Source organism: Gavialis gangeticus, unplaced genomic scaffold, assembly GCF_001723915.1.
Source record: "Gavialis gangeticus isolate Ggan-Ray unplaced genomic scaffold, GavGan_comp1, whole genome shotgun sequence".
NCBI lineage: Eukaryota > Metazoa > Chordata > Crocodylia > Gavialidae > Gavialis > Gavialis gangeticus.
Window position 1 is genome coordinate 100,335,317 of NW_017728992.1, and position 24,118 is coordinate 100,359,434.

Here is a 24,118-nt window from a genome sequence, read left to right on the forward strand (position 1 = left end):
ACTAAGAAATGTCATGTATGAAATGGCAGAGCAAATTTCCTCTTAAGCCTAGTCCAGCTACTTTGTGACCCTACTCAAGTCTAATAGCCACAACTGCTTCCGCAGCTATACTATCCCTTTTTTCCTCCTCTGAAGGTGAAATTGCAGCTGGAGTTCTATGAAGTCAATCCTCCAGTCCTGTTTTCTCTCTGCAGTCTCTCTCAACACTCCTTAGCTAAACCCAGAAAAACTTTCCAGGCTCAGCTTTTCCCCCAGACTTAGCTGATACAAGAGAGTCTTCTACACCTGGGAAAGAGGAGTCAGAACTGCCATACCAATGAATAATATTTCAAAGCTTGTTACACTTGGGGGAAAAAAGCCCTAGCTCTTATATCAAGTTTATTCCTGTATTGAGACTAGTGCTCTTTGTTTCCAATTTGGCTTGCGACACTATCACTGCCCAGCCCTGCAGCCATTGCTCAGGTACAACTTGAGCAATTGCAATATTCAGCAAATTATCAACAGCAGATGCTAACTAGGGCCCAACCCTGTTCCTACAAAGAGGAGCATGCTCAAGATGGCATCCTCTGGCCTGGTTTCCCCACTTGGCACCTATAGTGGAGAATAGGCCCCCCTTAGGTCACTATTTAAGGTGGGATTTGACTCACTTACACTCTCTAAGTATTTGCATTTGTATTTGCATTGTCCTCACCCTATTATATAACCTGTCATGAAGAGGGGAAATTTTAGCCAATTTAGATAGGGGGTGGGGGCATGTGTGTTGTCTGAATTTGTTCATGAACATACAGAGCAGCTTTTGATAGCTACAGGGAGGTATGTTGTAAACTCTCTGTAATGAATACTTGTAGACATGAATGTTTGTGCATACTTTTACTGTAAAAGCAAGTCAGAGCCTGCACCTTTTAGATGGTTTTACTTTTTTAGATTTGTGTCTCTTTCAGTCTTTTACACTTAAGAAGATTTTTTTCTGTAAATACATAAATTGGAAGAGCTTATGCATAGGCATTAATATGGCTTTTAATGAATGAAGCTGGAGTGTGAACAACAACATAAGGTATTTATTTTCAGTTAAAAAGAAGAACCAGCAATGAATTCACATTAAAGCAGAGTATCTCTAAGATACTCCTTACAATAGGCCTTTTTTAAATTACAAAGGTCATCAACTGCGAGTTTCTACAAAGGAAGAAGGCATATATTTTGTTTCTTGTTTTAAGGATGGGGCAAGTATGTTGCTTCCTTAGTAAAAAAAAAACAAAACAAAACAAAACAGTAACTTTACACCAGAGAGAATGGCAAACTAAATGAAACACTTATTCCTATGGTTAGTAAGGTTTTTCGCAAACTATTAATCTTGGCTCAAAAAAAAGTCAAATCATTTTTCATATATAAATACATACAGTTAGACTCTGTCCTGCCCTTCGTGTAGTCACATAGGTATAAAATAGGTCTTAAAAATCAGTAGCATAATGGCTGGGGGAAGGGACACTGGTACTGGGGCAGAAGCCTCTGGCACCACCTTTATGAGGAAGCACAAAAGCAACTGCCCTGGGTGCAGGGCTGCCCTCCTACACATCTTAAAAATTACTACTGTAAGCAATAATAGAATTAATTTTGTTGTATATTAGGCCTCAGTCCTGTAAAGAGCTCCACATGAGGGAACATCAGCAATAATAGGTTCTATTCAGGGGTTTTCACTAGAGGTGCGGTTTGATATTGGATCAGTATCAATCTAAAGAAAATTGTCTATATTGGATATCAGCCCGATAAATGCCTGCGCTGTGTGCAGCTGCAGTCCAACACAAAGCAGAGCTGTCAGCATGGAGAGCCACCTCCAGCTGGTAAGTCGGAAGGGGAGGGGGAAGGGAATGGGTGGGGGGGGGCAGATCAAGGCCCCCCCATGGTGAGGGAAGAAGCAGGAGCAGGGACAGGAACTGCCCAGCTGTGGTGGGGGGGTGGGACAGAAGCACGGCTCATGGGGTGGGGGCAGCTCCTGCTGCCACTGGCACCCTGGGGGAGGGGGGGGCATGTGCCCCTGGATCTGCCTGGCATGGGGCAGGCTCCAGCTGTGGGGTGGAGTCGGAGCCTATGCTGTGCGGGGCTTTTCTTGCCAGGGGTTGGACTCAGAGCAGGCTCCAGTGGCACTGGGAGGAGGCTGCTGCCACTCTAAACTTTGCCGCAGTTCTGCTTCCAGTCCCACACTGCTGCCCAGTGCAGCTCTGGCTACAGCCTCCTCCCAGCACCACTGGCGCCCACTACAAGCCTAGCCCCCAGCAAGAAAAGCCCCACACAGCGCCAGCTGCACCCCACAGCTGCAGCCCGCCCTGCGCCACACAGATCTGGGGGCCCACTCCCCCACCCTGGCCTCCCAGGATGCAAGTGGTGGTGGGAGCTACCCCCACCCCATGAGTTGCGCCTCTGTCCTGTGCCCCCCTTCACCCCAGCTGGGCAGTGCCTGCCCTGTTCCCTCCCTCACCGCAGGAAGCATTGATCTGCCCCCACAAGCCCTTTCCCTCCCCTCTCCCCTTCCACCACACCAGATTTACCACCTGATGGCAGCTGTATTGGATATTGGATCAGTATCAGCCAATATGCCTCCTTAAATATCGGCTATCGGTATTAGCCCCCAAAATCTCTATCAGTGCATCCCTAGTTTTCACCCTTCTATAAGTTGCCACATCAAAGGAAGACATATATAAGATTGTTAATTGCCAGAGCCCTTATGCTCTGCTATGTAAAAAAATAAATAAATAAATCCCAACGGTTAAATTTGAGATGTGCCTAAGAATCCACACTGAGGGATTAAGAGTTTAGAATCATTCATTTCTATTTTAAAAGAATATGCTGAAAATATCACTTCAGCAGTTTTGTCATTCATAGAATCATAGAAAATTAGGGTTGGAAGAGGTCTTAAGGGGTCATCTAGTCCAACCCCCTGCTCAAAGCATGACCATCCCCAACTAGACCACTCCAGCCACGGCTTTGTCAAGCTAGGCCTTAAAAACCTCCAAGGATGGAGATTCTACCATCTTTCTAGGTAGCCTGTTCCAGTGCTTTACTACCCTCCAGTTTTCTTTTCTGCAGATTAAATAAGTCCAGTTCCCTGAGGCTCTTCTGACAAGTCATATGACCCAGCCCCCTAACCATTTTCATTGCCCTCCACTGGACTCTCTCCAACTTGTCCACGTTCTTTCTGAAGTTTAGTGAAAATAAAGAGTTTTATGTCACTTCTCTTTTTGAAAACCAAACTTGTATGTGACAGATTTCTTGTCCCTAATCATCCAAAAACATACATCATGTAGATAGAAAACATAAGAATGTAAGAAATGCCATAGTGGGTTAGACCACAGATCCATCTCACTCAGTAGTCTCTTTCTCACCATGGCATGACTAGATGCTTCAGGGTAAGAGTATTTGTGTTGAGGTATAGGTTGTAGCTAGGTTGGTCTAAGAGTATAGGCAGACAAGGCCCAAAACGCACTTAATGGATCCAGGCCATGCCATGCCAAGAAATCTAAAACCTGACAATATATCTCCACCACCCCCACAACAGAACCTTCAGCATTGCTGAATGAATGCACGCTGGAAATCTATCAAAGACAAGAACTGCTAATTACCTGTGGGGGCACATTTATCACAAGAAAAAACACTCTCTCTCCAGTCTCTCAGTTCTAATCCTCAAAGGGAATTTACAAAACACCTTTCACAGATGACCCTACAAACTTCACTTCATCATACTACTGGATCAAAAAATCATGGACTAAATATAGACATTGGATTTATGACATAACTGCCTAACATCTGACTCCCCAGGTACCTCTCCACTATTTACCAGCTACATTCATCCTTCCCAACCTGTCTCTCACCCATTGACTTTTTAATTTACATTGTCACTGACTGGTTTTCTTGCCCCCTGGCTGCTTTACTATTCATTCCATCCAGAAAGACCACAGACCAATTGCAGATGCTTTCTCAGCCTGAAGAATGGTGTTTGTGCTCAAAAGCTTGAAAAGAAAAATAATGTCTAATAAAAGACATCTGATTTACTCAAAGAACCTTCTCTGCCAGAGTATTTACATAAAACCTATCCAGATGATCTATACCCTGCCCCTCTCCTCTGTGGCTTCCAGGTTAAGATGTCTAGGAAATCCTGATTTTGAGATTACACTCAAAACTATCATATCTAATAGCAACTGGTGGACCTCTGATTTTTTTTCCAGTTCCCTCTTGAACTGATTAAATTATCAGCCATCACAATACCTTGTGGCAATGAGTTCTGGGAGTTAATTATACAGTCAAACTCTTAACAGGATAAGGTATTTCTAAAATTAACACTAACTGTGGATGAACTTCAAAAAATATACCTCAGTCTATTAGGTGATATAATATTGCCAACATTAGAAATACCAGAATCAGATAAATCATATGATTTTTTCCACAGTGTATTTCATATTCAATATGAAAGCAAGTATATATGCAACACTTCTAATGAGTCTATATATCTTTACAATCTAAATAATACACTTTACAATTTTAAATAAAATAAAAAGGATTGAATTAACCACTTTAAAAATAGACACCCTTCTGGAAAGAACATAGCAGCCATTTAGTACTGCTTAGCAGCACTGCATAACATTTTGGGAAACAAAATGAAGAATACTGTCTCCAATTGAAACTTCCAGAGAAATTTTATTTCAAATTTGACAAGGATACTTGTTAAAAATCCACATCTTATGTGAAAAATGCTAGGGAATCATTTAAAATCCCAAGTTTCCACATCTTCTGTTTCATATTGTATCACAAATATGGCACCTTTAGCACCCTGTACTCCCTGTCTAATGCTTGCATTGCTTCATAACTACTCAGTACTGCCTACTGAATCACCAAAACCACTTCCTGCAGCAGTTTTACTTGTTAAGACTCTTATCCAAGTACTGACCAAACCCAACCCTGCTTAGCTGCATAAAATCATAGCCTTAGGTGATATGACTGAAGCATAAACAGTGAACATCTGTCAACTTGGCTGAAAGTTAGGAATCTCATTGCTTTCTCCAGTGGTAGCTCCTACTTTCCAAATCCTTCACAGAATAGAGCCTCACATTCAGCTTTACCTTCACACAGGACACTAGACACTTCAATAGGTTTCTTGCAAACATTTCCATTCCTTGCTAAGAGCTATGCTGGGCTATGATGAAAAAACAGTGGTCACATTGCATAAGCCTTGTTAAAGGTGAGGCTTATTTCCTCTGCTCTAAGCAATGGAGGTTGAATAGCTATTAAAATTCATAAATAACAAGTAGAGATCTGAAGAAGTATATACAAATTCCATGATTAGGTTACATCATGAATAAATGTACATGTTTCTAACTTTACAAATGCCTTTGTCAAGCCTAAGTACTGGTCCTAAAGTGAGGCTTTTAAGTAAAAGTTAAATGAGCCCTAATTATGCATCTAGAAACCTCACCTTAGGTAAATGTAGTCTAATTTTAAGGGTGTTAAATATCTACAACCATTGGCTTCAGAAGAAGACAGAGGTACTTAGCACCTTTGAAAATCATGTAACAAACTGTATAAATTCTGGTCTGTGTTCCTGTTTGGAAGAAAGTAATACCAGGCTATTCCTGGTCTCTGCATATAGCTAGAATACATAGGCTGTGCTCAGAGCAGTTCTGTTAGTATTCCTGCCCCCACACTATCCAGGGGCTGCACTGTAGCTCCTACTGCAGCTTGAGTGCTATACTAACATGCCCAGCAGCTTTGTCCTCTCTACCACAGAAGGGTGATGACATCCAAGTAGTTCTGCACAGAGGTGGGTGCACCGCACACACATTGCACTTCCTCTAACCCTGGAAAATCTTTTTCACAGAACCAGATGACAAATGGGCAGAATACAGCCCTACAGAGAACACAAGTTTCAAACCTTCTGTGCAAGCTCTCTCAGCATCCCATTCTCTGTATGCAAGGGAAGACTTGTGTTTCCAATAGGTAAGGTAGTATGCATGCATGGGGAGAGGTCTTTAGAGGAGAGCAGAATTTGTTAGTTTTGTTTTTGTCTTGACAATTGTGCTAAATATGTGGTGTTATTTAATTACAATAAACTTATGTTGTTATTGCTTTAAAATAGCTTTCTTCCCTGTTTATGCTAGTGAAAAGTAAACCTTCTAAAACAATGCATTTCATAATGCAATGCAAGAGTTTACAACAATAGGATCCTGCTGGATTTGACATGAATATATCACTCCCCCATCCCTCAGCAAATTATTTTGCTGGAGGCTACATCATTCTATCAGCGGTGTGCTGGGAGTTGACGGAGGCGTGAATAATTCACCATGTACAAAGCCTAGCTGAACTGAGTTGAGCTGCAGCATGTTGGCCTGGCCTTTGATGCAGACTGGTTGGGCAGGTTCCTGTTCTACTGAGAAACTGGTTTGGCAGGCTTGTTATGCCAACAAAATCTGGTATGATTCCATGTTCTACAGAATGTAGAAACCTGCCCAGCCAGTTAAATGAAAGGCATATTAGGTTATCCATTGCACATTGTATATATCTTAGGTGTAGCAGATCTCGTCTCAGCATTCTTCAGTGTGGTCCACAGTGAATTCCTCATCTCACTTATGCTTTAGGTTTATAGCTTGAGGGGAAGTCAGCAGTAAGTATTCACCATCCCTGATCAAGAACAGAACCTTTCACAATTAAAACAAAAGGGTGAGTTTTAAAAATGTTTTTTAAAAGTCATTTAAGGAAATCTAACTCCGAAATTCAGTGTTACTGCACTTAAATTTGTAGTGTGGATGTTTTTTGTATGGATCTGTTTACTATATACCATTAGCTCCAGCTTCTGTGTTTCTAAATGACATCATTTATATAACTTCTGACACTTCTGTATGTAGGTAAGTATCAGCTATTCCATCTTTATCTAATAACATTTAATGGAGAGACTTGTCTAATGAATTGTACAGTAGTGGGAGACAGAAATACCTGAATACTAATCAGGGTGTTGCCATTGACTTGGTGTATGAACTTGGGCAGGTCACTTAACTGTCTTGAGAGAATGATCTCAGAGGGGTATTGTGACAAGGTAAAGTGCTATAAGGCACTAATGTTGATACTATTATCTATTTCTTGTTAGACCAACACTTTTATTTTAAATTTTCAGGTTTATGGAATAAGTTACTTGGCAAAATTTGGTTTAGTACATGCATAACTGACTTAGTGGTGAGTGTTGAAAGCAAACTGTTTCTTAAAAATAAAGTACTATTATTAACTTTCCCTTACTTACCAAATAAAGGCTTCACAAACATGTTTTGCATATAATAAGTAATTCAGAGTAGCAAACAAATAGAAATGAATCCAAATAATAAACCTACTCCTGGCAGTGCTGAAATTTGTGAGGGTTTGGGCTCTGGATCATTTACAGGCACAGTGTCAAATAAGAAAAATTAAATGGCATAGAAAACAAAAGCTCTGGAATCTGGTAACTGATTAACTACTGGAACTCAGGAAGTACTAGCTGAGCTGAATAGAAAGGAATGAAGACAGGTTTTGTCATGCCTGTTAGGACAAAATGATTCTTTAGCTGAAGTAAATGTGAATCTTCCTGTCATCTGTGTAACTAAACTTTTGAAAACCATCTTCTAACCACTTTCATGTCCCCAGGAAGCTTATTTTAGTGTCTTTAGATAAAATAATTACAGTTTGCCTGTGTGATGTAATGAACAATTTTGTGCCTGATGAATTGTATTTTAGTGTTGCTTAAGGGAAATTAAGGTATGTATAGGAGTATGTGAGAATCAAGATGATAATCTTGTAACAGAACCCTTATCATGGTAAGTATTTACTATATTCTATTTACAGGTTGATGTAAAAATGTACATCTTGTTTATAACTCTTTGGTAGAATACCAGTAAATAGGCTTCCTGAGCACCTAAAAGCTCTGAATGGAAGGCTGAAATAACCTTCTCACTGGTAGCACTGAGTCTGCTTGTTAAAACTAGAGATTTTTCTTCAAAGTGCGGGAAAAAGAGCAAGAAGAAATAGATGTTTCTTCTGTATAGGCTGAGAATACTGTTAAGAAGAAATAGTTTAATTTTAGGGGTTAAAACATCCGATTGCTGATGAAAAGGTATAAATCATTAAAGGAAGTGTTGCATATTTTAAAGAATATGTAATTTTCCCAAAATAGGGAACATGAATAACCAGTTAAACTGCTCATTATCTGATGTACATTTTGTCAGGTGATAAGTTTAATTCATAAAAATATTTCCTGCATCTGTTTTGGTAGTAGTGTGTGTATAGCAAATGTTTCTGACCCAGTATTCTAGTTAATGGTAATTGAATAGCATTGTGTTCTAGTGATAAGAGAATGAGTTAGACATTCCGTTCATTACAGTCATGGTCTGCCTCTCCATCTCTTTGTGCATAAGTTCCCTTGCTATAAAATTGTGGTGGTAATACTTTGCAGGAGACTAAATTAATTAATGTCTCCAAAGAATTTTGAGATCCTTAGATGAAATGTACCACACCAGTATAGTAAAAGAGTACCATTATTTGCATTCTTACTCTAGTAGTATATCAATGCTTGCCTGAAGCCCTGCTATTGAAAAAGGAGATTGGAAAGAAATGTAAGTGCTTAATTTGTTCTTATTCAAAATCTACTATGTACCCAGTAGAAGACACCTTCTAAACTATAAAATGTTTCTATAGTGATTTGTTTTCCAAGTCTTGAGCCCTGGAACAGAGCACATTTGTTAAATTCCAACTAAATAGTGAGCCATGTGAATTAATGGTTGCCCACGCTCCTAAAGCAACTAGTTTTGTGTTTTAGTGTTGGCAGGAGTGTCTGTTTTTGACAGATATGCCATATATTATATATGGCTTTGACATTTTTTCCTCTAAAATTCTCATCATTCACATATAAAGCAACATGACTTCTGGGCTGGTAACCTTTCATGATTTTCCAAGGCTGGAATAAACACATTATGCCATTAGAACAGCTACACAGTACTTATACACTTAGGATTCCTCTCTGGATTATATTAATAAAACTCAGGCACATTGCTGCTTAGAGTCTTTGAACCAAGCTCACAGGAAAAAAATGGATAAATAGTATCAGGCTGATTAAATGGAGAAGGATCAGACCAGTAGTGAGAGAGACTATTTTGGAGGTAACTATGGCTGCGCTAGTCTGGATGTGGCAATGTGGTATGTGGTGCTGCATACATGTCTGCAGTGCTGCATACCACATGTTCAGTTGTTCTCTGTGTTGCAAGGGAGAAGCATGGAGGGATTTTTTGACCCCTGGACACCAAGGGTCAAAAAAACCTGTGGAGAAAAGAAATGGAGTGACACACAGTGGCAGCATGGGCTGCCCGAAGTGGAGCCTGGCCAGCCAGAGCTGCATTCTGCTGCTGGCCAGGCTCTGCACGGCAGGGTTACCACTGCTGCAGCCCTTGGAGGCCCCCAGAACCCTAACTAAGGCTGCTGGGGCCAGACCAGTCCTGGCCCCAGCCTCCCCTACCCTACCAGGGGTAACTTGATGCATGCCAACACGTGCATGACAGATGTTCCCTGGGGACTAGCAGCAGCGCAAGGTGCACCACCGCTAGTTGTCCCTAGGGAACCAAATGTCCATACATATCTAGACATGGCCTATAGGTCCAGTCCTTCCAATAAGTACTTACTTACAAGTAGTCCTTTTGGAGCCACTGAACTAAGCACTATCTTTAGTAGTCAGTATATGTAGGATTGGATGGTATCTAACTGTGTGCTTATATGCTAGCTATCAGTGGTCCTACTGCTTCTATTCCATACACTACCATGATGCCTGAGCAATGTGGAGGTTATGGTGCTAATATAACTCTCTCTCTCATCCCTTCCTCATGTGGGTTAGTAGTTCTAGAGCAAGAGGGTTAAGAATAATGTTTTAATGCCAAAAACCAATGCTACAAGTAAGTTTATTGCATTTATTTACATGTATAAAATCATATGGGTGTTGTCCTCTTGGTGCTTTAAGTTAACAGTTGACTAAAATTTATAGTCAGTGAAATCAAGCAACACAAGAAATCCAGCAGCAGCTCCACAAAATAACTAAAGACACTCACCACCATGTGGTCAGTTAAGTACATTCTCCATAGCCCTAAGCACCACATTTAAAGCAGCATTTTCCTCCTCCATTACTAGTAGTATGCATCTGTCTGTCTCATGGGACAACAGAATTACTCTGAAACATCTGCTTGCAAAACATAATTCTCACTTTAAAATAAACTGAAGTGGGAATGACCTGTCCAGGGTGCAAATGCCTAGGCAGAGTATATGGAGACATTGAATAGTCTACACACCAGTGTCCCCCTCTGGGCCTTGCTGGTTTAATCCAAAGGCAAGGCAAGTGCCAGCATGTTTAGAACTAGCTTGGCTGCAGGACCTGGTCCTCCATTAAGATTCTCTTAAAAACCTGAGACTTCCAGCATGCCCTAAACCTGAACATATTCTGGCTGTTTCAGACCAAGGGATCAGAACCTGTGACAGCATTCCACAGGTCATCATAGAGAACAGCAATTCTCTACCATTAATCTGGAGGAAGAAGCTGTTAGTAACAGCAGGGAGTTTGATGCTGACTTGGTTTCAAAGGGTATGCAGGTATAAGGAGGGTCTCTCTGAGCAGGAGAAGAAGGTGGTTGAGACATCCATCCTCACTTCCCTACCAAGACCAACTGCTATCTCCACCACAGGACTGAACTCTGCCTACTCTTCTATAGAGGGCTGCCAGTTTCTAGACTGTAAATTCAGATACCATCTAGGCAGTAATCCAAAGCTGTTTTGTGGTCTGATCCAATACCTCTAGAAAGAGACCTATCCACAAAAATACCACAACACTGCAGCTAGATTTGAAGTGGATTTTTTCCCAGGTATTTTTAAAATATATAATTGAAAGCTAGTTTTATCTTTGTATCAACATTAAGCTAATAAAAATGAGAAATTCTGAACAGTCAGCTAACCTATTCTAGTCACTTTACCTGCATATCTGGTAAGCAGTCAGTGTCCTAAGAATACCTAGTAAACACTCATGCAGCACCCACGTTATCAGTACAGTAATGGGGTTTTATTATATTTGTGCTACAGCATTTTAATAATATCATTTCAACCCATATCTTGATCAATTTTCTGGTAATCTAGGTCATCCAAGGACAGACATTAACAGGAACTGTAATTGACAACTAACAGCTCCATACGCAGAGAGAAAGTACACTTTTTAAACCAGTGAACACTCCTGGGTTAGAATTAAGCTAGATTCCACCTCCCATTTCAGAATTGTTTTTACTTAAGTATTCCATCACTTAAATGAATGTGTCATGTTAAGGGTTACTTTGAAATCTGGACATGAGCCATGAAGCCACAGAAACTTACAAATCTGTTCAAGTGTAACAATGCCAGAGTCTCTTTTCCCACAGTTTTATTGTCTAGGTATGGATGTTTCTTCTTGTTATATGAAATGACTAGTTCAACTATTAAACATAAACATCTAGTGTAAATGAATTTGGAACAACATCATTTTCAGTAGTTCATTAGCACATTTAATGAGATGGGAATCTACTTTGTTGTGACCAAGTATGTGATCTTGGATCACATTTTTCTGCAGAGTCAAATAAATCTCTCCATAATGGAAAGAAAGCGTGGAAGGAAAAGTTCACTTTAAAACATTTTTCAAGTACTGTGGTAGGCTGACACTTTTATCACTTACTGCAGTGTAAAATTGGATAACACTGTTGAAGTCAGTGATATTACACTGCTGTAAAATTCCATAAAAGTATGCACCACAGATTGATGCAGAGAAGGAAAATGCTGAAATAAGCATGTAGTTATCATTACTGACAAAGTGGTGCCTAGTTCTAGCCTTACTGTGCCATACTGGGACTTGCTGTAGCCTTAATGCAATACTTTTTCCACATCGGAATCATACTATCTATGGTAACCTTAGCACATCTATTTCTTTTTTTGTATATATAAGGGGATTTTTTTTAACTTCTTCAGTAGAACCATCAAGATTTCCCTAAACATTTTAACTGAATATTATATGTATGAATTTGGAAGAGAATTAAAATTTGAACTTGACCTTGAACTTTATTCAGATTGTACAACTAAAACTACAAGAAGCAGAGTTTTGTGCTTGTATGTGCTATATTTGTCTCATCCCACAAACTTTGAGATTAACAGAAACTTGAAATTTTCTAAGGAAAATTGTTTTCTGACTCTCAGTAGAGCAAGGGATATTTAACTTTCCTAAGCAATTCACTCATAAGAAATCTGAGTCCAAAAAGTGCATTTCCAAAGCAGCTTTCTAGAAACAGAAATGTGAGTTCTGTTTGTGGTACTGTTACTGACTTAATGGTAAAAGACGACTTATCAGATCTTACCATAGATTTGAGGATAGCTTTCTGTCTTCAGCAGGAGGATGCTGCTAGCAAAATCCTCCTAGTTCATTGAATTTTCAGAGGCTGTAGACTTTAAAAGAAAAAGGTAGTAACATGCTTTGGAAAGATTTGAGATAATAGGAAACTTGAAACTATTCTTGCAGTAGTTAACTATTCTGCAGTTGACTGACAGGCCAAAGTTAGTTTTAGCTCATTTAACAGCATTCTACTTCTAGGGCAGGGGTTCTCAATCCCCAGGCTGCGGCCTGGTGCCAGGCCGTGGAGGGTCGGCTGCCGGTCTGCAGCACAGTTGGCTGCCGAACCAAAAGTGGCTATGGCAAAACGTGGCCACCCAGAGCCGGGTGGAGAGGCTGCAGTTCTTTCCACAGGGTCCGGGGATATCTTTGCCTGTTTTCCAGCCAGAAATTCCGGCCGTGGCTGGCTGTGACTGCTGGGCCGTGGCTTGCCAGACCATGGCCACTTCTGTGCCATGTTTTGCTGGGCTGCTGCATAAAAATTTGAGAACCCCTATTCTAGGGCACACATGCAAACTCAGCTTGGACCCTCACCCCCCCCCCAAAAAAAAAAAAAAAGGCTTTTCTTCTTCAGACATATTAAAATAGTATTTTGGATCTAATTGTTATTTAGCATATCATCATCTGGAGAGTACCTGCTAGCAACTCTAGTATTCAAGCATGTGACCTAACTCAATAATCTAACAGTAAGGTTAAGTAGCAACAACAGGCTGGTATGGTAAACACATATGTACGTAACATTATTCATACTACTGCTTATGTAAGTAATACACGTGTGATCAGGACTGACTTCTAACCAAGCAATGGCATGTCTTTCGAGCATATATTTAAGCCCCATCTCTTAGTCAGTGACTCTCAACCAGGGAGCCAGGGCATAGGCGACTGATAGGGGAGGCATGAGGGGCACGTGCCCTCCCTGACAGGGCCGTCCCCACCACCAATGCTGCCGGTGGCTTCTGCTGGTGCTCTCCAGCCCCCCGCCCCACCACTGATCTGGTGGGCAGCTTCTGCAGGTGCCCCTCCAGACTCAGGAGGCACCAGTCACCCATGAGTCAGGGCACCCTGGGGTGCTGCCAGATCCTTTGTGGTGTGAGAAGATAAGTGTGGTGTGAGGTGATAAGTAGATAAACCAGGCTGATGTCTTTGGACAAACCTCCACCTCTACCCTTGGGTTTTGAAATGAGGTGCCAAGTCATGGAGGGGTGCCTGCAGGCCAGAAACCATCACTCTGATTCCTGCTGTTTCTGTGTGCACCCAAACAAGGGCCAGATCCATGGAGAGTGACTCATGCCAGTGGAGATTTTTCACGCCGACTTCCTGCTTATAGGGAGCCTGCTCAGAGCCAGGGTTTTCTGTCAGGCCGGTGGAGACCGCCCAACATCTCCTTTGTTTTTTGTGCTGGTTTCAGGGTGTCTCTGAAGGCAAGGCAGGGTCCTGCACCACCACTGCCAATTCACCCCCTTGCTAGTCCCCACGTGTTTGCCGAAAACAAGACACGGGCGGCTGCACATGCTTGACAGACAAGAGCCCCTCCCTCTCAACCCCCCTCCACCTCGCGCCCTCACTGCCACCCCCGCGCGCCGGCCTCTGGAGCTAGCGGCACGGCATCAGCGGGGAGCGGGTACAATTGGCTCCTCTGAAGCCAACCAGACGGCCGAGGGGGCGGGGCTGAGAGGCGCGCACCTCCCCTCCCTCCATAGGAAAACATCCCCTCCAGGCGCTGCACCCCCTTTCCTGAGGGAAAGTCCCGCGAGCATAGGGCGGGACGTCTCGCGAGAATTCTCCCGCGGCGCTGATTGGCTGGGCCGGGGAAGGAGCCGAGCTTGAGTTTCTCTTTCCCGCGGGCGGTGTGAGGAGCCGTCGGGTCTAACCCGCCGCCGGCAGGTAACGGCACGTGCCCCCGTGCCCCACCTCTGCGCGGGGCCGCTCTTGGGGGCGGGGTCAAGCGGGCCTCTCAGACGGGGCACCCCGGCCCTGCCGGGCCCTGCAGCCCCTCGCTGGGCAGGGGGCATTTCGCCAAGCAGCCCCTCAGGAAAGATGCTTTCACCCTTGGGGTTAGGGATGCTGCATGGCTTAACGGCCCGAGGTGTGCCGTGTAGGCGCTGCGGCCCGCGTTGGCCTCCCAACTCTTCAGGACAAGCCGGGTAAATAACTGCGATTGTTTTAATAGGCTTTGTCCGCAAGGTTGGACGAGGTGTGTCTGCACTGCCTTCCTCATGAGCGTTGCTCTGTGGACTGCAAGCTGGCAGGGCTTGGCTGGAGGCTGCTATCTGTTTTAGCACTAAAAAAATCCCAAAGATTACTCCTGGGAGTTAGGAAACATGTGGGCTTCGTGGAGCATGGGCGCTCAGTGCCCAGGCTCTCCGCATGGCAGGATCAGGCCTGCGGCCAGCCCACAGGGCAAAAAAGTTGAGGAGCATTGACTGCTACTATTTACTGTACATGTAGTGTGACAGTCTTAACCCCTGGCAGGTCTTGGGTGCTTGAGAGCCCACTAGTTGTTCCTAAGCTTGGGGACAGCTGCTGAGCAGTATCAGTAGGGCTAAGAAGGAGCCACCATGATCATTTCAACAAAGTACTAACACAGACACCCATTTCCGGAATTTATAAACGTTGAGTGACACCATTGCTAAAAGTAGATGTTTGCTTTGCTTAAAAAGAGACAGTCATTTTATGAAGATCTATATGGACTCCTGTGAGAGAGAGCTCATTTTGATGCTACGTAGGCCAGTATCCTGTATCTTACAGTGGCAGAGTGGATGCTAAAGGGAACAGTATTTATGCAGGGCTTATTCAGACAGATCAGCCCCCTTTCTGCAGATCTGCCTGCGGAAAGGAACCAGCTTCTAGCATTCAGAGGCTTAGAAAACCCTCATTTGTAGGCTGTACTCCTGTTATGTTTAATACAAGTTCATGAACTTATCCTGTACGTGTGTGTTCAGCACTCTTCCAAATCTGGTTAAATGGTTAGCCTTTATGACATCTTGTGGCAACGAGTTCCAGAAACTAATTAGAAACTGGGTAAAAAAAAAAAAAAAAAGGGCAATTCCTTTGTTTGTTTTAAACTTGCTTTCTAATAATTTTTTGTATGTCCCCCTTGTTCTGCTGTTGTGAGAGCTAGTAAATCTTTTACTTCACACCATCCATTATTTTATAGTCCTCTATCATATCCCTTTTCCAGTCATGTATTTCTCTAAACTGAAAAGGCTTACCTATGTAGCTTGTCCTCATATGGAAGCCTTTCCAGACCCCTGATCATCCTTGCTGCCCTTCTCTACTCTTATTAGTTCATCTATATCCTTTTGGAGGGAGTTGGACCACAACAGCAAACTGTACTCGGGGTGGGAGCAGACAGTACTATAATGACACAACACTGGTACCCATCCCAGTCTTGCAAAGTCCAGTGAGGTATCCAGACATCCTACTCATATTTAGGGATGTAGGACCTTCTCTGATTTAGGGATGTGGGAAGGCATCAAACTGCTTTCTTCCTGGATCTAGTGGTTCCTTCTTCCTCTACTGGAGGTGGTCTGCAAACATGTCTTTCTATACGTGGTTCACTTTTTTTTTTTTCTTCAAGCTTCTCTTCACAGCCATGAAGCCTGGTAGTCTGATATGATTATGTTTCTCCTGCATTAGTGCAACTGTACAGTCTTCTTTAAGGAACACTGTGTGTGATCTTATCTTGAATATTTGCACTATGTGCTGAGAGTGATGATTCATTTTGGATATTTGGAGCAAGTAGAATTTGGGACTCGGATTACACTTTTTTTTTCTTTCCTAACATACTGTTGATTACTCCTAGCTCTTGCTGGATATGTGAGGAGAAGCCTTACTTTTCACCTGAGGAGCTCAGGTCTAAATGTCTGTCTCCAGCATTCTTGGCCAGAATCCTCATTTGACAATAATATTATCTGGATTTAGCTGGATTATTTTCTTTTTCATTTCTAATCTGCATTACATAATTATGTCAAAGATAAACACAGGTACATAGTAAGAATCCAGTCCATTCCCAAAGATCTTACAGTTTAAACAGACTTGACAAAGAATAGGAGAAAGGAAGAATTATTATCCACATGGGAAACTTGAAGGATAGAGAAAAAATGCGGCTTCTCTAACATTATACCTCCAGTGTTTGTAGCAGGTACAGGAGTTGAACCTGAATCTAAGTTCTGATCTAGAATTTAACCACAGCACCATGTTTCATCTATAGTATCCCTGAGGAACTCTGCTGTCTTATTGAGCCTATCAGGATTGCAAAGCTACCATAGATATTCTGGTATAGCTCTATCTGAGTAATGTATGTGGAATTTCTGAAGGAAACGAAGGGCAGTGCTGAAGACAAGAGCTCCGTGACTCTGTTGGATCCCCTGAGATCTTTGTAAACTTTTACAGGGAGATCTGCAGGCTTGAAGACCAGCCTCCTATTCTCTCTTTCATAAGGAATATGATTGTTTCTACACAGAACATAGAGAAAATGTACAATGGAAACCTTTAAATGCCCTTATGGGGGGGGCAGTTTAGGCCCATATTTAAAATTATTTACATAAAAAATACCTACGCGCTCACAAACAGATGCCTTTATGATTTCACTAGCCAAATTGGCACCTTTCCAGCTTTTATTTCCAAATTGCAAAATGTTGAAAGCATAAGGAATTTTTGACAAGCAGGAATTACATATGTGTTTTAGATAGGGGAAAGAGTAAACATCCTTAAAGTCTAATTTTAATTTGAGCTCTGTTTTCTTTTTCCCCAAAATAATTTTTGTTCTTAAATAATTGTGTGGCTTCTGGCAAGATAATTAGAACTAACCCCTATTGCAGGATGAATGACTGTCAGCAAATAAGCACACCTTGACAAAGACAGACAGTGGGCTTTGTTCTTCATCCATGGCTGCAAGTCATACTCTGATAAATGCAAATGTAAGTGATGTCAATCTGTCGTTACAGGCATGCTGCTCTTCAAAAACAGCTTCATAACAATGTAATATAAAACTACAAGGGAAAGAGTGAACTAGATACAAGTGAAAAATAAGGGACAGAAAAGAGAAGATGAATGCTTCTGCAGGAAGCTGTGGGAGCCCTAGCTCGGCTGAGTCCACTGGTGATTTCTTCAAGGAACTCTGGTCCAGACTGAAAGAATGTCATGATAAAGAAGTACAAGGTAAACTGTTTTAACAGATGTTGTGTTTTCTGAAAATTAGTAAATGTCAGTACTATTAGTTTTAAAATGTCACTTCAATCAGTTGTGCTTGTTTTAAAAGGAAAACTATTAAAGCTAAAGTTCCAATACTGCCATTAGATCCTTGCCATTGACTACTGAGCCAATATGAAACCACTCAAATCGGTAAAGTTCAAGTTACTTAGGAAGTTGGACTAGATCAGTATTTCTCAATTAGTAGGTTATAGAGATACCAAAGATGTACTGTGGGGATAAATACAGAGAGATTCAGGGGTTTGGCCTTCCCCAGACATTCCCATGTGTAAAGAACAGCCCAGTACCCTAAACTGGAAACAGCAAAACCACATTAATGTGGCACTACTGACACACTAAATAACCCTGCTGAAAAGGAGATCAGATTAGCCCAGACACACCATGCATACCTGGCTACTCTGCTTCTATTTCAGAGCTATCATGTGCACAGCTAGTTTAGATATCTCTGCAGCATGCATGGCAAGCAGACCATGAGGGAGGTAGGCTCTAGGGATCCATGTGGTGTTGGGAGGGAGTTTGTGAGGTACTACATAAGGTTGGAGGAGAGGTGGCCTGTAGGGGTCTTTGAAGGGTCAGAGGTTGCTAGAGTGGTTACAGCGTGGACCTATGTATGAAGATCAGGTGGAGTTGAGCGTTGAGGCTGCACAGTGGTTGTGGGTGATCTGTGGAATCAAAAACCCCATTGGACTAGATCATAGAGATCCCTTTTGGGCTTGCAATATAAATATTCTTGCAGGAGTGGGACCTTAGCTGTTAAATCATATTTCATGAGCTGAGATCAACCAAGAAACATAATGCAGCCTCATCTGGCAGCTGTAATTGGTTTGGACATACTTCAGTACTTCATAGTTGAGAGTTGCTTTAAAATAGCAACCAATTATTTTTTCTCTCTTCCCCCTATCGTTTTGTCCCTACATATGTATAAATAGTGAAATAGATTTACATGTCACATTCTCAGCTCAGCTGAAGGCAAACCAAGTGGCAATGTCTGTTATATTCTATTATAACTTAAGGCTTCTTCTGCAAAAAGTATTTTTTTTAATTTCTATTATTTTAAATGTTCACAATGAAATTCATTATATAAGCTCTCTGTTTTGGAATTATATTATGATGTCCACATTTTACTCGCACCATGGTTATAACTTATTAGGCACTGTACCTCTCCATTCTTTGATTGGTGAGAAATTAAAACATTCATCATATAACTTATTTTTGTTACATAATATCCATATTTTTTTCTTTATATATTTGGTCTGAAATTGAAGACCTGATCATACAATCTTGACTCATGTGATGAGGTTTTTTTTCCAAGTGGGGTTAAAGCATCATTTCATTTGAACTTCAGCAAATGCATCTTTGTTTATTAAAGATTGTATAAAATGCTCTGAAAGAAAAGTGCTTATGACTTAATTTAGTCCCTGCTCTTGCAAGTGGCTCTGTGCATGCAGACTCTTGTACTTGTAGGTAGCCACAATGATTTCAAAAAGATTTCAAAATTACAGTGTTAGTCCTTCATTTTCAAATACTTAAGAGTGCAGATGTTTCCATTCCTGCCACTGAATTTAGAAGAAGACTTGAGTCCAATCAGCCACTTACACCATTGAGCTTTGAGTGTTTGACTAAGCATTCACAGATTTCTGTTAATTTGTAGTTTAGTTAAAAGGTAATAAAAGTTTTAACAACTGATAGCAGCTTGTTTTACATTTTTAATATCTTAGTTCATATTCTATGAGAGATCAGATAATATTATAGAACTTCCTTAAAATCTGCAGTGTTGTATTCATTTTTAAATTGGTTTTTATTTTGTGAGTTAAATTTGGTCTTCATCTGGGTTTCAGTAGGGTTGAGATCACCAACAGAGCCCATGCTGAAGCATCAGCGTAGTGGGATCTGATGAACTGTGGCATGTCTGAACACCAAAAACCTGAAAAACAGAAGACCTAAGATTTAGGAATAGTGTTGAATACTCTTTATCTAGCTCTTTGTGGCATTCAGCATGTGATTCTAAAGTTTTTGCACTCTGTATATTTGCAGGTCCTCTCTAAAATGTATGTTGGGTGGGGTGAGAGATTTTTGCCACTGGGCAGACTTCTTTATTCCTAGCCCTTTGTCAATGTGTCCCACAAAGTTGGGTAAAATTAGATCTTCCATGATAACATCAAAGACATGCCTGAAGGATAGTTATTTTTTTTTTAAAGGTGGAGATCCTCCTATAGAACTTGGTACAAGAGGATATTTAAAAAAGTTCAAACACAGACTTGCCTGGACTTTCCTGGTTTCTGAAGTCTATAAATAAGAATTTAAATTGACTCTTGAGTTTCAAATCTAGACATCAGCAAGAACATGGTGTTATTTAGAGGAAATGAAGTATTTGCTCAAGAAATACTTTGGGTCTTGGGTTGTACAGTGACCGTAGGTGTTACTTGACATTGCTGCATTTGTTGAAGGTCTGTTTGCAGTCCTGCTATTCAGGAGTTTGTAACCTGTTAAAATAGCATAATTTATACAAATGATGCATTTTTGGAAAACCTTTATATTGTTTGTGAGGAATTATTGCATAAATTGGAGAGCTTAAAAACATTTTCCCACTAACTTGTGGTTTGTCATGCTAACTCTAAAAAGCTATTCTTGAATTCATGTAATCTTACAACTTTAATACTTTGTCATTAGAAGATAAAGGTGGCTTTTTCAGCTTTCGATTAATTTTTTCACCTGGCCAATTTATTTACCTTTGCAAAGCTACTCTTCTCAAAGTCAGTACTGAGAACAGTTTATCCAAGTCACCTTGGACAAATTGCATGTTGCCTAATTGGCAAAGCTGCTGCACCTGTAGCATCATTGATTTAGCAGAATTTGTGAACACTTACCACCTGTGAAAATGTTGTCAAATTTCTCTGTACCTTGGTTTCACATCTGTAAGATGTGCTTGATATTTACCTACTTCACACAGGGTAGAAATTTATTATCTGATGATAGTCTGTGAAGTGACTCAATTCTACCAGTATTTACACTGTATTTAATCTTTAGTTGGTATACACAATATAACTATTCTAGATGGGTATTTGTAACTCATGTTCCTCATTAGCATGGTATTTGACCATAACTATAAAAGTAAATCTGAAGGTGTTTACTAGACAATATAACTATGTCTGTATCACCATGAGCAAACACGAAAGAATTTTTTTCTATAGTGATACAAGAAATAGTTTAAGTTATTCTGCCATCTTCATCCCTTTGAAGACCAGGAAACAGTGATAAGGAAAAGCTGAGGCTTATGGCAGTACGGTAAAAGCTGCACTATCCGGCACCTTACAATGCTTTATTAACTGGCATGCCAGCTTGTAAGGGAAAAGCGAAACCAGAAGTGCCCACCATGGCCCAGGTCATAGCAGCTTGCATGGGGCCCCCACTCCCTGTCCCTCGGGGCCCGTGGGAGGGGCAGCGATGTGGTGAAAAGAGTGAGTAGCAATGCAGCAGGAGGGACAGCGACACGCTGGACATGGCGGGAGAGGCAGCAGCCTGAACAGGCAAAGTTGCCTGTTGGGCCCACTCAGTTAACCGACATATTTTGTTATCTGGCATCTCCCATTCCCCATGGGTGCTGGATAACAAAGCTTTTACTGTAGAATGATGAAAGGAAATTCCCTCGGTGAAGTATCATTATAGTGGAGATGGAGGTTGAAAGTGGCTGAGAAAGTAAATTATGTAGAAATTCTCTACCATCTTCACACTCATAGTTACATTATATCTTTATTTTTAGTATTTATGGTCTGTTCTTATCATCTAATCTGCATCAAATTTTGGGACCGGTTAGGACATTGAACTTTAATTTCTGAGATCTCCTGTAATGGATTTTCTTGAAAGGTTTTTTAAAAAAAGAACTTGTCCTGCAAAATTTAGGCATTTTCATAGAACCATAACAGATTATTATGACTATCATTTTAATAATTACATGGTATGATAAGAGGTAAACTTTACCTTGAATAGCTCAAGATGGGTAAATTTAAAGACATTTTGAAGATTTTCACACATCTCCTTTAGTAAATGAGAGAAGACAGAAGAGTGGGCATTTTTCACAAGCAGTATTTGTGATTAAAGCTTGACTTTAAGATTTAAAAAAGGCGCTACCAGGTATCTGCATTTATAGTAAGGTGTACAACCTTTTCCTTTTTGGTCACTGTTTAAACATGGTCCATTCTAAAGGTGTGGTCACAGTCCAGTTTTTTTATGAACAGATATCTCCATTATGCAATCTTAAATCTTTATCTTGTCAGATAGAACCCTTCCAAACCCACTGCCAAAAGGAGCCAAAGAAATGTTTCAGATTCTATTAAACATAGTAAAAATTAAGTCTCTTTTTTAATGTAAATGTGGCATACATTTGAACAAACTCCTCTAAGTGCTTTGTTGATTTCTCTTTATTGTTGCCATTTGTTTAAAAAATGAAATTAGATGCTAAATCATAAATGAATGCTGTGTTATGCTGAAATTGAAATACATGGGTCAAAAAATCAACCTGCTACATTTAAAAATTCCTTAAAACCTAGTTACAGGTCCTGTAACATTACATATGAAATGTTACATATTTATATTAACAACATTTTTAGAATCAACAATTGATTTTAAAAATCAGACTTAAAAATATTCATCAGGTCATTAACATGGTAGCGTTTTAGAATAATTAAACCCTAAGCTAAAGCTAATACCCCAACACTAGTTTCCCTACAAATTGTGCACCTGTACCAAAAGAAGGCATCTGGACAGAGGGAAGCTGCTCATGACTGAACTGATCTAACGTCCCCTCATTAGAGTGGAAAATTAGGTGCTTTCTTTTGTTTCTTTTACTCCAGTAATTATTGTTACTTTAAATCAGCAGTTTGCTATATGTTAAGGACCGGAAACAAAACATTTAAAAAAATTCAGATGTAAACATATTAATTAGTGGGTCAAAGCTGCCTGATCCTCTGGAGGGAAAAAGGAAGAGATTATGGATAACAGTAGTAATTCTACACTCTTGGATAAATGTAACAAACTGGATTCCTGCCTTCTCAGTGCAGTCATTTGAATTAAAAGAACAAAATTAAAACCCTTTAAGTCACCAGTTCAGTTCCTACTGAGTTCAGGTGAGTCGGGGATAGTGTTACTTGTAGCACAGTACTTTGCCTTTTGAGCCCTGCCTCTTCAATTGGTGGCTCAGGTTGCCAATGTTACAATCCTAAATACTTGCTGAACAGACTACCTGTTCATACAGGAGACGCATTGTTGTGAAGCTTCATTCCTTCCGATGGGTGTGGAGCAGGATTAAAGCACACTTTGTAGAGGTTCTAATTGCAGGTGCCTAATTGACTTGATGAATAGTAACCACTTTTAAAAAAATAAACCCTCTTTCTGCGCTGATCTGCATGACAGAACAGAATGTCTCTCAGGTGTTGAATGTTTGTGAGATAAAAGAAATCTTTCCTGTTTCCCAAGAACTAACTTTTGAAGTAGTCTCTATGTATTTTCTATCTCATTGTCACAAAGCAGTTGTCTTGTAACGGTCCATGGTATGCATTCATTGAATCTTTGACTTAACTATTGCTTTCCAAGTAGAAGCCTGAAGAGTCTTCCAGAATAAAGACCAGCATTTATATCAATAAATAACTTTATTTGTTCATCTGTTCTGGGGGTAGAGATTTGTTGATGAGACCAACTTCCACTTTCCCTAACCAGTGACAGTTTTTATTTTGTGCTTGTGTTTTGGTTGTATTGGTGCTCTGTCAACTTTTTTTTCTTAGGCTTTAGTTTCATGAGTTTATAATATTAAAATACTTTTGAAAGTAAAGTTTTATAATAGGTTTGTTAGGTTAAAAGACTTTCAAATATGTGTGAAATTGATCTTTTCATAATTTCTGGTGGTATGTTTGAGGAAAGCTCAGTTGCAGGGAGGAAATTTCCTTTCCAGCAATTTCTTATGTTTTTTGTTCCAGGTTAAATGCGATAGCTCAATATTCTCTGCAGAGTAGGGATCCACAAATAGGGAAAGAGTGAGAGGGAAGGGTCAAGAGGTTGTGAATAATCTTTCCAGCCATCTCAAAGAGTTTTATTGGGAAGTTTCTGGCTGAGAAGCAGCTGGCAGGATGACTCTCAGTAAAGTTGGGGAAAGTCACCCCCCGAGAAGCATGTCCTCCTTGTGAACTTTGAACCTTTAACATTGCCCCTTTGTGCATTTCCATTATGATTATATTCAATTACATGAATAGACAACTCATGCTTAAATACAGTGTGTTATAAAGTTGGGGTTTTTTACACAGCCTTATATAGCGTGTGCAAAGTTCATGAAAATAATTTATATGAATATTACACAAGGAACCCATATTCTTAAGATAGTACACATGAAGTCTATTTTTTTTTTTTACAGAAGAGAAAATTCTCTAAAAGGGTAGCCATATATTCTTATTTATTAAGAGCTCCTACTTCTAAACA

The 24,118-nt window shown here is 40.6% G+C and overlaps 1 protein-coding gene across 5 annotated transcripts in view; it reads left to right on the plus strand.

Annotated features, from left to right (window-relative positions):
* Positions 1-6,535: 6,535 nt before the first annotated feature.
* The window catches only part of RBBP8 (RB binding protein 8, endonuclease), a 109,021-nt gene continuing 91,438 nt past the window's right edge, over positions 6,536-24,118 (plus strand). The window contains exons 1-3 of one of the 5 annotated variants that reach the window (XM_019526201.1): positions 6,536-6,702; positions 7,154-7,212; positions 17,389-17,602. In XM_019526201.1, the coding sequence (XP_019381746.1) occupies positions 17,491-17,602 (112 nt within the window). In that variant the 5' untranslated portion in view covers positions 6,536-6,702; positions 7,154-7,212; positions 17,389-17,490. Of the gene's footprint in view, positions 6,703-7,153; positions 7,213-14,180; positions 14,324-14,494; positions 14,584-17,388; positions 17,603-24,118 lie in introns of those variants that run through there. The other 4 variants (XM_019526211.1, XM_019526227.1, XM_019526193.1 and 1 more) reach the window with 4 other exon arrangements.